The 12,781-nt window shown below is 60.0% G+C and overlaps 4 protein-coding genes across 4 annotated transcripts; 2 read left to right on the forward strand and 2 right to left on the reverse strand.

Moving 5' to 3' along the window:
* Positions 1-230: 230 nt before the first annotated feature.
* Positions 231-4,040, reverse strand: ColSpa_09611 (ubiquitin-protein ligase E3A; the record flags this gene model as incomplete). The annotated part of the gene is made up of 4 exons (XM_049275823.1): positions 231-2,551; positions 2,604-2,694; positions 2,746-3,042; positions 3,177-4,040. 4 exons carry the CDS (start codon positions 4,038-4,040, stop codon positions 231-233), a joined length of 3,573 nt encoding a protein of 1,190 aa, XP_049131780.1.
* A 4,807-nt stretch (positions 4,041-8,847) lies between these two features.
* ColSpa_09612 (uncharacterized protein) lies at positions 8,848-9,150 on the reverse strand (the record flags this gene model as incomplete). The annotated part of the gene is made up of 1 exon (XM_049275824.1): positions 8,848-9,150. The coding sequence occupies one exon, from the start codon at positions 9,148-9,150 to the stop codon at positions 8,848-8,850; it is 303 nt and encodes a 100-aa protein (XP_049131781.1).
* Positions 9,151-9,820: 670 nt separating this feature from the next.
* Positions 9,821-10,353, forward strand: ColSpa_09613 (uncharacterized protein; the record flags this gene model as incomplete). Its single annotated transcript, XM_049275825.1, has 3 exons — positions 9,821-9,968; positions 10,029-10,102; positions 10,165-10,353. The coding sequence occupies 3 exons, from the start codon at positions 9,821-9,823 to the stop codon at positions 10,351-10,353; spliced, it is 411 nt and encodes a 136-aa protein (XP_049131782.1).
* A 215-nt stretch (positions 10,354-10,568) lies between these two features.
* On the forward strand, positions 10,569-12,581 carry ColSpa_09614 (uncharacterized protein; the record flags this gene model as incomplete). Its single annotated transcript, XM_049275826.1, has 2 exons — positions 10,569-12,402; positions 12,454-12,581. The coding sequence occupies 2 exons, from the start codon at positions 10,569-10,571 to the stop codon at positions 12,579-12,581; spliced, it is 1,962 nt and encodes a 653-aa protein (XP_049131783.1).
* Between the last annotated feature and the right edge of the window lie 200 nt (positions 12,582-12,781).

Below are 12,781 nucleotides of genomic sequence, written 5' to 3' on the forward strand. Positions count from 1 at the left end.
GCCAACGCCCAGTTGCCCGCTCCCTTCTCCCTCCTCCGGGGAGAAAACGATGATGATGACGGCGATGATGACAAAGCAAACGGGACGCGCGAGTCCCGTCTTCGATTCCTCCACTCCCCTCCGTAACTGCCCCCTCCGTTTCTGTCAAGTCTGCAAGGCGGTTCTCCGATCACGCAAAAGCTCGACCAAAGCGCCGCGGTTCTGTCGGGTTGCTCCGTCGTATGAGAAGCTCAGAGGCCAGCAAGGTCGAACTCGCCGCTGAAGCCTTTGTTCAGCAGCATGCCGGCGATTCGGAGACGCTGCAGTGGCAAGTCCTCGCTAGAGTAGGTGTCGATGGCGTTGAGGCCGAGGGCCAAGCACATGCCGTTCGTGATGGTAAAGACACCGCAGTCGTAACCGTTCGTCTGCACTGGAGCCTCGTGGCAGACCGTCCTCCACTCGTCTGCCTTGTAGTCGTTGCCCAAGAAAGCCTTGACCCAAGCCAGGGCTCTGTTGGCGTGGGCGGCCGATCCTCTAGGGTTGAAGGAGTCCATGTGCGAGACGGTTCGCTTCTGCGGCCGGACGACTAGCAAGGTCCAGTGGTTGTTCTTGCAGATGGGCATGAGAATCGTCTCCAGCTTGAGAAAGTTTGCCTTGGTCACGCCGTAGCGGCGCAGTGCTCGTTCGGTGTTTTGCACGCCGTTGTCCTCCAGTCTCTTGTAGAAGAACGACCCCATGGCCAGGCAGACCCGGTTTGGTGATTTGACGTCCGTGGCGCCCGCAGCCGCGTTGACGTACCGGTCGAGCCACTGCAGCGAGCCGTTGACAATCTCGTCGTTGAGCCACTCGGTCTCGGGAACCACCTTGGCGAAGTCGTGTTTCCGGAGCTCAACGCTCTCGGCCGTGACAGCAAGCGTCTTCGAAGGGTGGGCTTGCAGCGAAGCCGACACCTTGTGGGACCAGTCTGCCGGCAGCGAGGTGATCAGACGCCTTCGAGGAACGCGGAGCCCGCCCGTCTTGCGCAGCCTCTCCTCCTCCGCCTCCTTGGCCCTTCTTTCCTCCTCCTCTCTTCGGCGTGCCTCGTCCACGTCGAGCAACAGCTGAAGAGCGAGGGAGAGATCTTCGAGCTCCTCTTCCTTATCGTCCGAAATGTTCAGGCCCGCCAGATTGGGGGGGCTTGGGGGGCAAGAAGACGCTTCCTGCGGTTCGTCCTTGACAAAGAAGCCCCTGGCTTCGAGCCCTTTCAACGATTCGTTCAGATGCCGCACGAGGCGGGGCTGGCATCTGGCCGCAACAGCCTCCCCGTCGCTGTCCTCGGACGTGTTGTCCGTCTCTTGCTCTGTGCCCGCCTGCCGCCCTGGCCTCCCTAAGCCACGGCTGTCAGGCGAGCCATCGGTCTGCGCGCCACTCAGGGAACTGCCCTCGGTGACCTGACGGAGCGGTGAGCCGAACAGCTTGTTGAAGAAGCCGGTTCGTTTCGCCGGCGAGGGCGTCGACGGTTTGGCCGATGACGAAAATTGTACTCTCTTCAGGCCTCTCGCCTTCTGGAGTCGCTTCAACACGACGGGGGATTGGCCATCCTTTCTGATGGAGATGGGGCTCGGTCTGGGGAGTAAGTCCTCTGGGGTCATGCCAGCGGGCCCCTCTCCGTAGACGGTCCGTCGCCTTGTCGCAATCTCGGCCAGATGCTCACGGACAAAGGTGTACGCGTCCGTGGTTCTGGCGGGAGGCAGATAGTTGGGTTTCGTGACTGGTCGATGTTCAGGAGCGTCCCTTGGGGGTTTGGCCTCTTCGTCCACGGGCTCGCTCTTCACCTGCGTATCCGGAAAGCTGCCAGGCATTTCGACGGCGATCTTGGAGACGGGATCATCAGAAGCCTCGACGCCGAAGGTGTCGCGTCCCCGGAAGAACTTCATGACCTTGCCGACCAGCCCGGCTCGTTGAACGAGATTGGGCATCGGCTTCTGGTTGGCAAGAGCGTCCAAGTCCGCGCCAATGCCCTTGAGAACTCGCTGCGTGACGCCAGACTCGGCCAGGACGGGAGAGCATTCGTCGGGGAAGCTGTTGACGAATTCCTTGACCGCCGTGATGGCGAGAAATTCGTCGGGGCTGACGTCGTAGTCCATGGTTGACTGAGGAAATTTGAATGTGTCCTTCAGTTTCGCCAAGAAGGTGTGAGAATAGACGCTCTCCAGGACGAACGCCGTCTGCTGGAAGATGGAGACGTAGGCGCCGAGGGTGTAGATGCGCTGCGAGAGGGCATCGCCATCCGCCCGAGAGGCGGGAGAGCCATCTCTGGAACCCGACAGCCCCTTTTCAATCCGGTAACTGATGCTTCGAAATGTTCGGACAAGCGGGGCTACTTGATGCCAATGGGCGACTCTTGTCGACTCGTCGACCCAGACAAGGTTGGTCTTGGACGTGTCCCAGCTAGCGGCCCGAGACGGTTGTGCAGCCATGGTCTCAACGACGGGGTCGTCGGTGAGTTCCAGCTTGATGCGCTTCGTGGCGATATTGCCGGTTTGCTGGTCGCGAGAGTGTCGCTCAATAACGTTGTAGTTGCGAGGATACACTGGGACGTTGGTTAGACTTGGCCGGTGCGGTAGCCACGCGGGCAAACTCACCATAGCCAGAAATGCTACTGGAGACCTTGGTGACGGCGCCTCGGACTGAGGTCATGATATTGACGAGCCAAGCCCCACGGCCCTGGGGTTCCTGTTGCAGCGCATTAGCATGATTCCGTGGGGAAAAGAGTTGACAACTCACAGTCCCTTCGTCTGAAGCCACACCTGCAGCACTCGGGGTTGTTGTGAGTGGCACCTGCTCCGGCTGACTCTGTCCGGCCGCATCCGCCACGATCAGGTCCAGCTCCGAGTCTCCGGCCCGTCGCTTGCGGGATGTGTCGCAGCCGGGTGCACAGCTCTGTTCGTAGCGTGACGTCTTGGGGCCAGGGGAGCCTTGGCCGGAGGACGGTGTCTCCTGTCCCACACGCTGGACGGTGGCTGTCTTGAAGTCCAAGCTTTGGACGAGTGTCGGCTGATGAGGAGGGATGACGACCGTGTTCTGCTCGGGGGAAAGCGGATAGGCCCGGGCGGCGCCGCAGGGAAATAGGTCGCCGAAGACTCAGTATGGGTGCTGGTAGAGGGGTCGGCGGGATTGATGGGAGCGCTTTCGTCACCAGGGGTAGGGTTTCCCACTTCTTTGAATGACGACTTGTAGGCCGGGCCAGTCGGGCCAAACAGATCCTTCCGCGCCTCCTTCGATCGGGTTGCGAAGAACTGCAACTCACGACGCCTTTCTCTCGTTCCGGCAATGTGATACTCGGAGGACAAGCTGCTCAGAGCGGGCAGGTGTCGGTGGGTCTTGGCGACACGAGTGGGCTTTGTTGCAGGTAGGTTCGCGGTGGTCGCGAGTCTGAGGTATTCGGCTTGCTGAGACCTTGGGAAAGGAGGGGCACGGATGCCAATGCTTCTGGTGGTCGAACGCTTGTCGACGAAGGGGTCTTTGAGCGACGTCTTGCTCGCCTTCCTGCCGGGAACGAGACCGTTACCAACCTTCGTTGGCCTGGGGGCTGGTCGGGCTCTGTCTAGACGGGGCTCGAAGATACGTCTGCTCGATCGCTCGGCAAAGACGCGGGCGTTTCCCACAAATCTTGTCGGCGCAGGGCGGGGCGTCCGTTGAAGCCAATGGTGGCGGCGATCAACCTGGAGTTGCCCTTCTTTCGATGTAGGTCGTGATTCAGGCTTGAGCTCGGACTTCTGCCCAGTCCGGTGTCGGTCAAACTGTGGATGATAGTGACGACCGAGGTAGCGAGTCAAAGGACGAGGAGCGACAGTTCCGGCGAGGGGGTCGCGGGAGTCGAGACCTGGGTTGACGAGGAGGCCGGGACTGGTCGGGTGGGGATCCCAGCCGTCTCCGAATGTCGTCGGTTTCGCGGGCGTGGAGGAACGGGGTCGTGGTTTGCCGCTTGAGATGACCTCCTCGAAGGAGCCGAAGTAGCCGATCTTACTCGTGGGGCCGCGAGGAGGTGGGTACTGCTGATCGTGCTGTTCTACCGCCATGATCGTTAGCTAGGAAGGTGCGAGGCTCAAAAGTCGAGCAAGGAGCTTCTAAGGGAAAGCCATCGGCGCAAAGGCAAACAGGCGTGGATGAAAGGAGCCAAGGGGCGAAATAGAAGACGCCGGGGTCTTTACAGTGCATCTGAAGCTGCGCGATCCGAAATCGCCGAGAGGGCGCGTTGCTGGTTTGATTCGTGGCTGTTGTCGCGATGGCAGACAGTCGTGATGCGAGGTCGAGATAGGCTCGTATTATGGAAGATCGAGAGCGGTTCGGAGGCCAGTCGCAAGGCGAGGCGCGTCGACCTGGTGTGCTGGGGAAAGAAGACGCAGGCTCTACGAGGCGGCAAGAGATGTGAAGAGACAAAGCAGCGATCACACAGGCAGGCGCGTCAAAGAATCACGCGCAGGGGGGTTGGAAGGCGCGGACGATGCGGTGGGAAGTTGCGAAATCCCCATCGGGGGGCTAGGTGCGATGGATAGTATAGAGTTTGGGAAAGGGCGCCTGCAGTTTTTTGACAGCTCCAGAGGAAACAGCCGAAGGGAATGAGGCAAGGCGGCCTACCTGAGGTACATGGTACCTAATGCTTCTCTCAGGCACAGGGCAGGGCAGCTCATGGTGCCGGGGTCGCCCCACCGCCACGCATGCTTAGGTAGCTGACAGCCGGAGGAAAGGAGCGAAACAGTCTTTGGGAATGACAATCACAAACTGGTCGAATTCCACAAGTCGGTGCAAATCGCCGTGGACCCTGCGCCTCGCAACCTCGAGCAACCACATCACCAGTGCAAGCTCGGGATCCAGCATTCCAGCGCATCATCAACATGGCCAAGAACACGGGCGGCGACTTGTGTTGTTTGCACCTGATCAATTGACGACCTGGACTGTATTTCTGGACTGTATTTCTATCATCAATTCAAATGCAATCTACAGGTGGGGGATTGCAGACACCCAGTCTGGTATATATCCTGATGGGAGGAGTCGCAACACCCTCCCGGTCAGGGATCTAAGCCATGTCTTGCTCCAGGACGCCGGTAAGTACAGACCACCTCGGTATACACCAGGATAATGCTATGAAAACCACATGCTTCCGGTCTCAATGCCCCCTCCCCCCGCTATACGGGCATTACAGCTGCGCCAGCGTCTCTCCGAGCTTCTTGGTGCAGAATGCGCCAAAGTACTCGTTCAGCGCGTCCACCGTGCCGCTGCCCTCCACCAGCTTGGTCACCATGCCGACGTAGCCGTCGGGACGCACAACGACGACGCCGCCCTTCTCTTCGTCGAGTCCCAGCTTGGCATGCGCTGCTGCCTTGGCGTCTAGCACGCGGCGGTCCCACCGGTCGTCGGCGTAGACGTGGTCGCGGTACCGCGCCAGCAGCTCGGGCACGTCGCGGGAGATTTCGATGCTGCTCCGCTTGGCGGCAAAGATGGTGCAGAGCGTGAAGAACAAGCTGTGCGGGTTGTGCTGCTCATGGTGCGACACGCTGTTCACGTCATCCCTGAGGTACGCAGCGTAGAAGGAGCGCTTGTTGTTGAGATGGCCGGCAAAGTCCCGGAGGGCGTTGCGCGTGGTCGAGGGCTTCCCTGCGAAAACGAAGATGCGGAACGAGCCGTTGAGCGGGACCTCCTGCTCGAGATGGACAACGTTGGCATCGACAACCCTCGTCACGTCGGCGTTCATGAAGAGGCGTCCGGTGCGGAGCTTGGTGCCCTCGGGGTGGATCAAGGGCGACCTGGCGCGGTGCGTATTGGACCAGTTCAGGGCGTTGGGCTTGTACGCTACGCCGTAGCCGCTCGTGAACTCGCACGACTCCTTGAAGGTCTTGATGAACTCGTTCTCGGACTGGTCCTCGGGGGCGGACTTTTCGGTGGCCGCCTGGGCTTCGCTAGCAGCATCGGGCCTTTGCGAAAACAGCTTGGCGTACCTGTTGTCGAAGTCGAGCAACGTCTCGGCAACGTCCCTTCGCTCCGTCTCGTACGTCTTGAGGATGTCGCGTTGCGCGAACCCAGACTCTACGGCGTGGATCTTCCAGGCCAGGTTCTGCGCATCCAAGAACGCCGTGTTCATGCCTTGGCCGGCCTTGGGCTGGTTGTTCTGTCAGCAACGGAGGGCCGAGGCCGGAATGGCGCAGTACTCACGCTGTGGGTGTGGCAGGCGTCGCCGCCGAGGAAGACTCTCTGGTCCAGGGTGTACCGGTCAGAGATGCCCTGCCCGATGGGGTAGACGGAGTACCACTCAGTCCTCTCCCACTCAATCGAGTACGGCTGCAGGATGCGCTTGGCTGACTCCTGCACTTCCAGCTCGGTGGCCGTCTTGCGCGGATCAAAGTCGGGGTCCGTCGAGGACGCGATCTGGATGTACAGGCGGACCATGTTGTCTTCGCGGGGGATGACCATGATGGAGCCGTGCTTGCTGTGGATCGTGCATTTCATCTGTGACGCTGTCAGCCGTGGTGCTTTGGCGCGTGCCTCTCGGCGAGGTTGCTCACCTTGATGTCGGGAAAGTCGGTCTTGACGACACCGTCCATGACGCCCCATACGTGTGAGATGGGGTCCTTGTGCTTGATGCCGATCTGCAGCTGGTTCCTGATGAACGAGCGCGCACCCTCGCCGCCAAAGAGGTACTTGGCCCGCAACGTCTCCTGGGCGGTTCCGTCGACGTGCTCCAGGCGGACCTCGACGGGGTACTCGGGGTTCTCGGCCTCGTCCGAGGTGAACCCCGTGATGGTCCAGGGCCGCTGGATCTGGACGCCGTTCTTGTTGAGGTCGCCGATGAAAACCCGCTCAATGTGGCCTTGGTGCAGGAGGGTCGTGAACGGATACCTGGCGTCAATGAAGTCGGGACAACTGGCCCAAGTGCCAGTTCTAGCGATTCCACTGCCGGACTTGGGCGGGTCCCAGAAAGCCACCTCGTAGACTCTGGCGGGCTTGTGAGCCATGATGGCCGATTTGAGCCCCATGTTGCGAAGAAGGTCCAGGGAACGCGGCTGGATGCCGTCGGCTCTTCCCGTCGGCGTCGGCTCCGCCCGGTTGTCAATGTGCTTGATCTTGTATCCCCATCTGGCCAGGATGGTCGACAGCATCAGGCCCACGGGCCCGGCGCCAACGACGACTTTAGGCATGGGCACGTCAGCGCGTGGCTCCTCGATGTAGTTGTCAAGGAGAGAAGGTCCTTACCAATATCATAATGAGTGCCCGACTGGCGATCAGGTTGCGTCTCCATGTTGCGGTGACAGCAGGCGCGAGGCGTGGTTGAGTAAAGGGCGATGATCTCGCAAGGTCGACGGGTATAGACGAGGGGGATTACCAACAATAGGGTATCACGAGGAGTCTAAAGAATGGTATCAAGGGAAACCGGTAACGAGAGGCAAAGGAGGCGACGAGTAGGTTATATATGGCGACGGACCGATTGGCACAAAACTCTCAAGCGGGACACGGGTAGGAAGCACGGCTATGATTGACGGCGGGGAGATAGTTCAATCAGTGAGACTGATCCGAAGGGCCCAGAAGGCCGGCATCGACGTCGGGAAGCAGACTGGGGACGGCAACGCAGGCCGGGAACTCCAAATTCTCCACACTGGGGGGGGACTCCCCTACCTTTCTTGCTTCTTGGGACAGATACGTGCCCAGTCAAGCGCGCTGGCTTTCGGGGTCAAAGCCATGCCGCTCACTTGACCCGTGGGGACGGACAGGCACGTCATGAAGAAAAGGCGAGGGGCGCTGCTCGAGTGGCCGTCGAAGTACCTTTGGAGGGGGAGAGAGAGAGAGAGAGAGAATAGCAGCGCGGAAGACTGGAAGACGCTTCCCATTGATCTGGCTGGTTGGTTATCCCTGCGTGGGGGAGCTCAACCCAGACAAAGGGGACTCGGGAAGTCGAGTCGGCAAAGTTGGTGGTGGGGTCGTGGGCAAGGGGCGCCCGGGGTAGGCTTGTACTTTTGCTCAGTCAGTCGCAGGAGTTGAGAGCGACAAGGCAGTTGGAGACGGCAGCTGGACCTATGCTTGGATGAGGTAAGACGTACTTGGCGCCACCTGGCTTCGCCCTCGGCGCGAATCCACTTCGATTGCTTCTTGGGGTTCTCGGAAGTTGGAGAAGGCAAAGTGCGGGGAAAGTGCTGCACCCCGAGGACGGGTGCCGCTGGTGGCTGCACCGACCGAACCGAGCGTGGAACACCCGCAGTGAGCTGCTGCTATGTGAGAACTGTTCAATTGCAAACGGTAGGGGGAACGCCCGAGAATGGAGAGACCACAACGAGGTTCCACCGGGATACCCAAGAGTGGGACGAGTTCAGTCGCACAACTCGGTGCGACTGAGAGCACCTCAAGTCGCGGTTTTGGTCTTACTTATGTAATGAGGCTATTGCCCAGCCCACGTGACGGTCTTCCTGACGCAGATTCTCTGCTCAGATTCAAGGGTCGCAGACAGCTGCAACGTTGGCAGCTGTGTGACTGATGTAAGGCCCCCTTCGCTTGCTTGGGTACATGGCTGCAAGGTTTGTTACCGGCTGGACGGTTGGATTCGAATTTTGAGTTGGAGCCGCATGGAATACCAGACGAGACAACCGTTGTCCGAAAACCCCCCATTGCTTATCCTGCCTCTCGGAGTGCGCAGCCCTGTCAGCTCGTCGCCAGCGTCCTCTTTGGATCCTGGTCATGCCCCAAGGCCAGGTGCAATGTGCTGCCCTGCGCGCACATTGCCATCGCAAGCACCGTAAGCCTCACTATCGCACATGTATCCCTGCTGGGCAATACCGTTGCAGATTCTGCACCGCGCCATGGTGGCTCCCAACGCGCTAGCCGGCGGTTTCGAGACGGGATCTACCCAGCACGGAATCGGGCCAAGGTGCGTGCTCTGCCTTTGGACGACATCGGTGCCATGTTACCGACTCTGGGCGCAGTTTGCACTGCAGAATAGCTGACCATCGTCGCAGATTTGGCTTTGGTCTCTAAGCGCCGGAACATCGAAACGCAGTGCTGCGCATGCACGCGCAGCTTTCTGTTCCCCATGCTTGCACTGATGCCAGAGCAAGGGCCGGGTTGCACCGCCTTGTGGCCAGCGAGGACCTCGTTGTTCGGCAGACCGGAGCCGACTGGCGTCCGGCGCTTCTCAAGTGTGCGCATGTCCGTGGCCGAGGCGGGCTGGAACCTGGTCCGCCGGCTTCAAGTGAAGATCGAGTGAAATGCTAGACCCAAGGGCCGTTCGAGGAGCGGAATGCCGCGACTGCCTAGCGGCCAGGAAGCCGGCCAGTTGTCCTGCGAGATCTACCTAGACACGATGGCCGGTCAAGTGGCCAGCTGTGCCCAACGTCTGATATAAGGTAGAGCAGAGAAGCACCTGCTCGGCTGCCGCCATGCTATTCCAGTGAAGACAGAGGGGAGCAAAGGAGGACACTCGTGACGCTCCTTCCCGTCACGGAGGCTACCTGCAGGCGATGCCTTGCGGTGTTGTTCGTCCTTCCTTCCCTGCCATTTCAACGCGAAGGCAGCTCTTGCCTGCTGTGGATGCTTGCTTGATACTGTCCACCTCTGGGGTTTTGTAGCCTGCCATGGAGAGCAGTTGAGAAGATTCCGTGCTTCCACCCCATCTCCTCGTCATCCTCTTGGAACGTGGCAAGGTTCACGCTACCCGACCGCCTGCGTTTCGGTCTCTGCAACGGCAGCGGCAAGATAGACGAAGCTCTCGCTTGCAGCTCGTCACCTAGAGCAGTACCGGTGCGCCGCCCCGTCCCAACAGAAAGGTCTCGGCACCAACGTGTCCGCATTGCCCATTCCTGCCGGTTCAATGAGCACTATGCGCAATCGCCAAAGTCTCCAGACGTGGGTCGAGTCCATCAGGGCCGCTGCCCAGGCAGACGATGAAGAATGGCGCCAAAGGCTCGCGGAGATGGCCAACGCCCTGTCCCATGACGCCGTGTCGCGGGATGGATATGACGAAGAAAGTACGCCTCTCCATGCGTTGCTGTTTCCGTTGTTGCTGCAAGTGTACTGAGCCTTCGCAGAGTGCCGCAACGTTCTTGTCAGATACTGTGCTTACATCCCCCGGAACTATCAATACCGGGACGGTGTTCAACTTGTAAGTCGGCCGCTTCCGCTCGTGCACTGCTTGCGGGGACATTGAACGCATTGCTCCGGCAGGTATTTCTGGTTCTGCGCGAACATCTCGGGGACGAAAACCTGGACCTAGCTGGTGGTGTGCTCTACGAATTGATCGAAATCGACTGCAGCTATTCGGACGACCCAGGAGCCGAGTTTCAACGCTGGAAGCATGATCACCTCAACCGCCACGTGAGTCGGCCGTCCGCGAAGCCCCGTCCCGGCCACTGACACGGCTTACACAGTCCGACCTGGAATTGCCTCACATACCTCACATGATGACAATCACCACAACCATACGGCCCACGGTGAGCCTCGTACAATGGCGCCAACAGCATCCGCATCGATATCCCATCCGGTTATCGGACTACCACCCCTCGAGCCGCGTGAGCTCGAACGAGCCAAGCTGCATACGCAGCCGCAAGGCTTGGATGATTGACCACACCATGTACGTCTCGACCCGCGAGGGCGGGACCTGTGCCTTCCGCACTCCCAATCCCAAGGAACTGCACGAGATGGAGTGGCAGATTGGCATTGGCCGGGCGGGGAAGTTTGTCAAGGAGGAGCAGGTTGTCCCAGCCACTCCGCCATCCCAAGCGGCAGACGCGAGCAACTGCAACGACAACACCGAAGCCGAGAGAGGCCGGGTACACGGCCCGGGTGTGAGAAGACCTACATATGTCTTCCGCGCTCTCAAGAGTGGAAGAGATGCCATGCGAATCCAAGACCCCCGAGAACGCCGACCCGAGAACCGGCGTCGCGTTTGGCTTACCAACATGTTCGGTCTAGAGACTGCCCTGTCTTTGCGCGAACGCCCCGATCCGAAGCCGGTACCACTACCCGAGGGTTGTGTGACGCCGCATCCGATCTTCGCCCGGAAGTTCTCCTTGATAGCCGACAGCCAGCCTCTGCCGCCTTCTCTTTCTCACGAGATGATGCCCACGGCGGATACCAAGGCCAGGAAACTCCTGGCAGATGCTGCAGTACAGGGTGTGATGGGTCCTTCGTATGAGTTTCGCGGCCCATTCACCCCTCAGCTCGGCTTTGACGGCGGATTGGACCATCGGCAGGTCGTTCTTGAGCCTTGTACTGCGCCATCCCGCGCAAACGGCCGAGCACTTCACCACAAGACTGCCAGTCCTCGCCGACAGGCCGACGTCGAGTCCCCCAGGCAAACGAGGACACCGAGGTCCCAACGGGGCCACGATTGGTTCGGACTGGATACCGCTTACCCTGGGCCCAACCTTCCAAGCCACAGTCCCCAGGCGCGAAGTGCTGGTCCCGACAGCTTGCCGGGCACCGCCTACAGCGAAGCGACGAAGCGCGACTCCAGACCCCATCCTCAGCCCAGCAACAACTGGTTCGGCCTCGACGGCGCCGCGGACGACTGTGTCGACTCGAGGCCGTCAGAGGTAGATCGCGTGCGTTGCAGGAGCATGGTGCGTAGCCCATGCGGGGTTGCCGCTAAGGACGACGGATCTCACGCGCCAGCGGATTTTGGGTTGAACGTTCCGTCCACCTGGTCTGCTGCGCGTCATTCGGAGCAGTGGCAGCAAGCAGTCAGCTTCTCCAACACTGGCGGGAAGCTTGGTGTTCCTGATCATCGATGGCTGGTCGACGACAATCCAAGGATACACCCTGTCCGCATCGTCGACGAAGAGACCCACAAACTGCGGCATGCTCCATCGCTCGATCAACTTCGCAGCCCAACTCTTTCGGCCAAACGCGCTGACTCGATCCTGCTTCAATCTTGGACCACTCCCGATGATGACGGAGTGCAAAAAGTCGCCACGGAAGTCATGCTTGGAAAAGCCCGGGAGCTGACCATCACGAAGCAGCAACCCGTCCTTCGTGACGTCGGACGGGCATCCCGGTCCAGCGGGATGGCCTCGAGCGAGCGATCGGGCAAGCTGTCTCACTCTCGGGCGTCTTCGAGGCCGAGTTCGTCGTCGAGGCAAGACACCACACAGTCTGGTAGGCACCCCCTCCGCTTGTCGGGCCCGGCCGAGGCTCTTGGACTGACACGACACGCTCAAGCACGACATCAACCGTCGTTCTCGGACTTTTACGCCTACGTCCAAGGCGATTGTTCGCGGCCGGGCTCTGCCAATGGCTCGCAAGTAGGGGTCGGCGGCGTCCGAGGATCACAGGCGTCCTACAGCGACTACCAAGCGCCAGAGGCACGACGCGGTCAAGGAGAGTCGCGGTCAGACGCCGGCCTCAGTTGTCCTGAGATGTCTTACCCGTCTCAAGGAGAGTCGGAGATATCGGCTAGCCATGGTGAGTTATCAGACAGCTGTCCGTGAGAGCCGTACACTGACGACTCTCCAGCTGGCGATCATGAGACTGCCTTGTCTGTCCTGCAGAAGGGCGGTTCATCACGTAGTAGTGAAGATTCCGCCATATCAGATGAGGACTACGAAGAGCAGCGCATCTCACAAACGCCCAAGGGTACGTAGAGCTGTAGTATGAGCGGTGTTTTCTCCCTGACCCTTCGTGTTCCTCGCCCCTCGTTGTCCCGCCGCGTCCCGCCAAACCAGACTCTGGCTTATTCACATATTCCACAGAACCGGGCCCCGCCGTGTACCCGGCCAGAGAGTCGGTTGATCTAGAGGCTGCATTTCCGCAAAAAGGTATGTCAACAGACGCGTTTGCCTCA

This window comes from Colletotrichum spaethianum (genome assembly GCF_022836535.1).
Source record: "Colletotrichum spaethianum MAFF 239500 DNA, contig29, whole genome shotgun sequence".
NCBI classification, from domain to species: Eukaryota; Fungi; Ascomycota; class Sordariomycetes; order Glomerellales; family Glomerellaceae; genus Colletotrichum; species Colletotrichum spaethianum.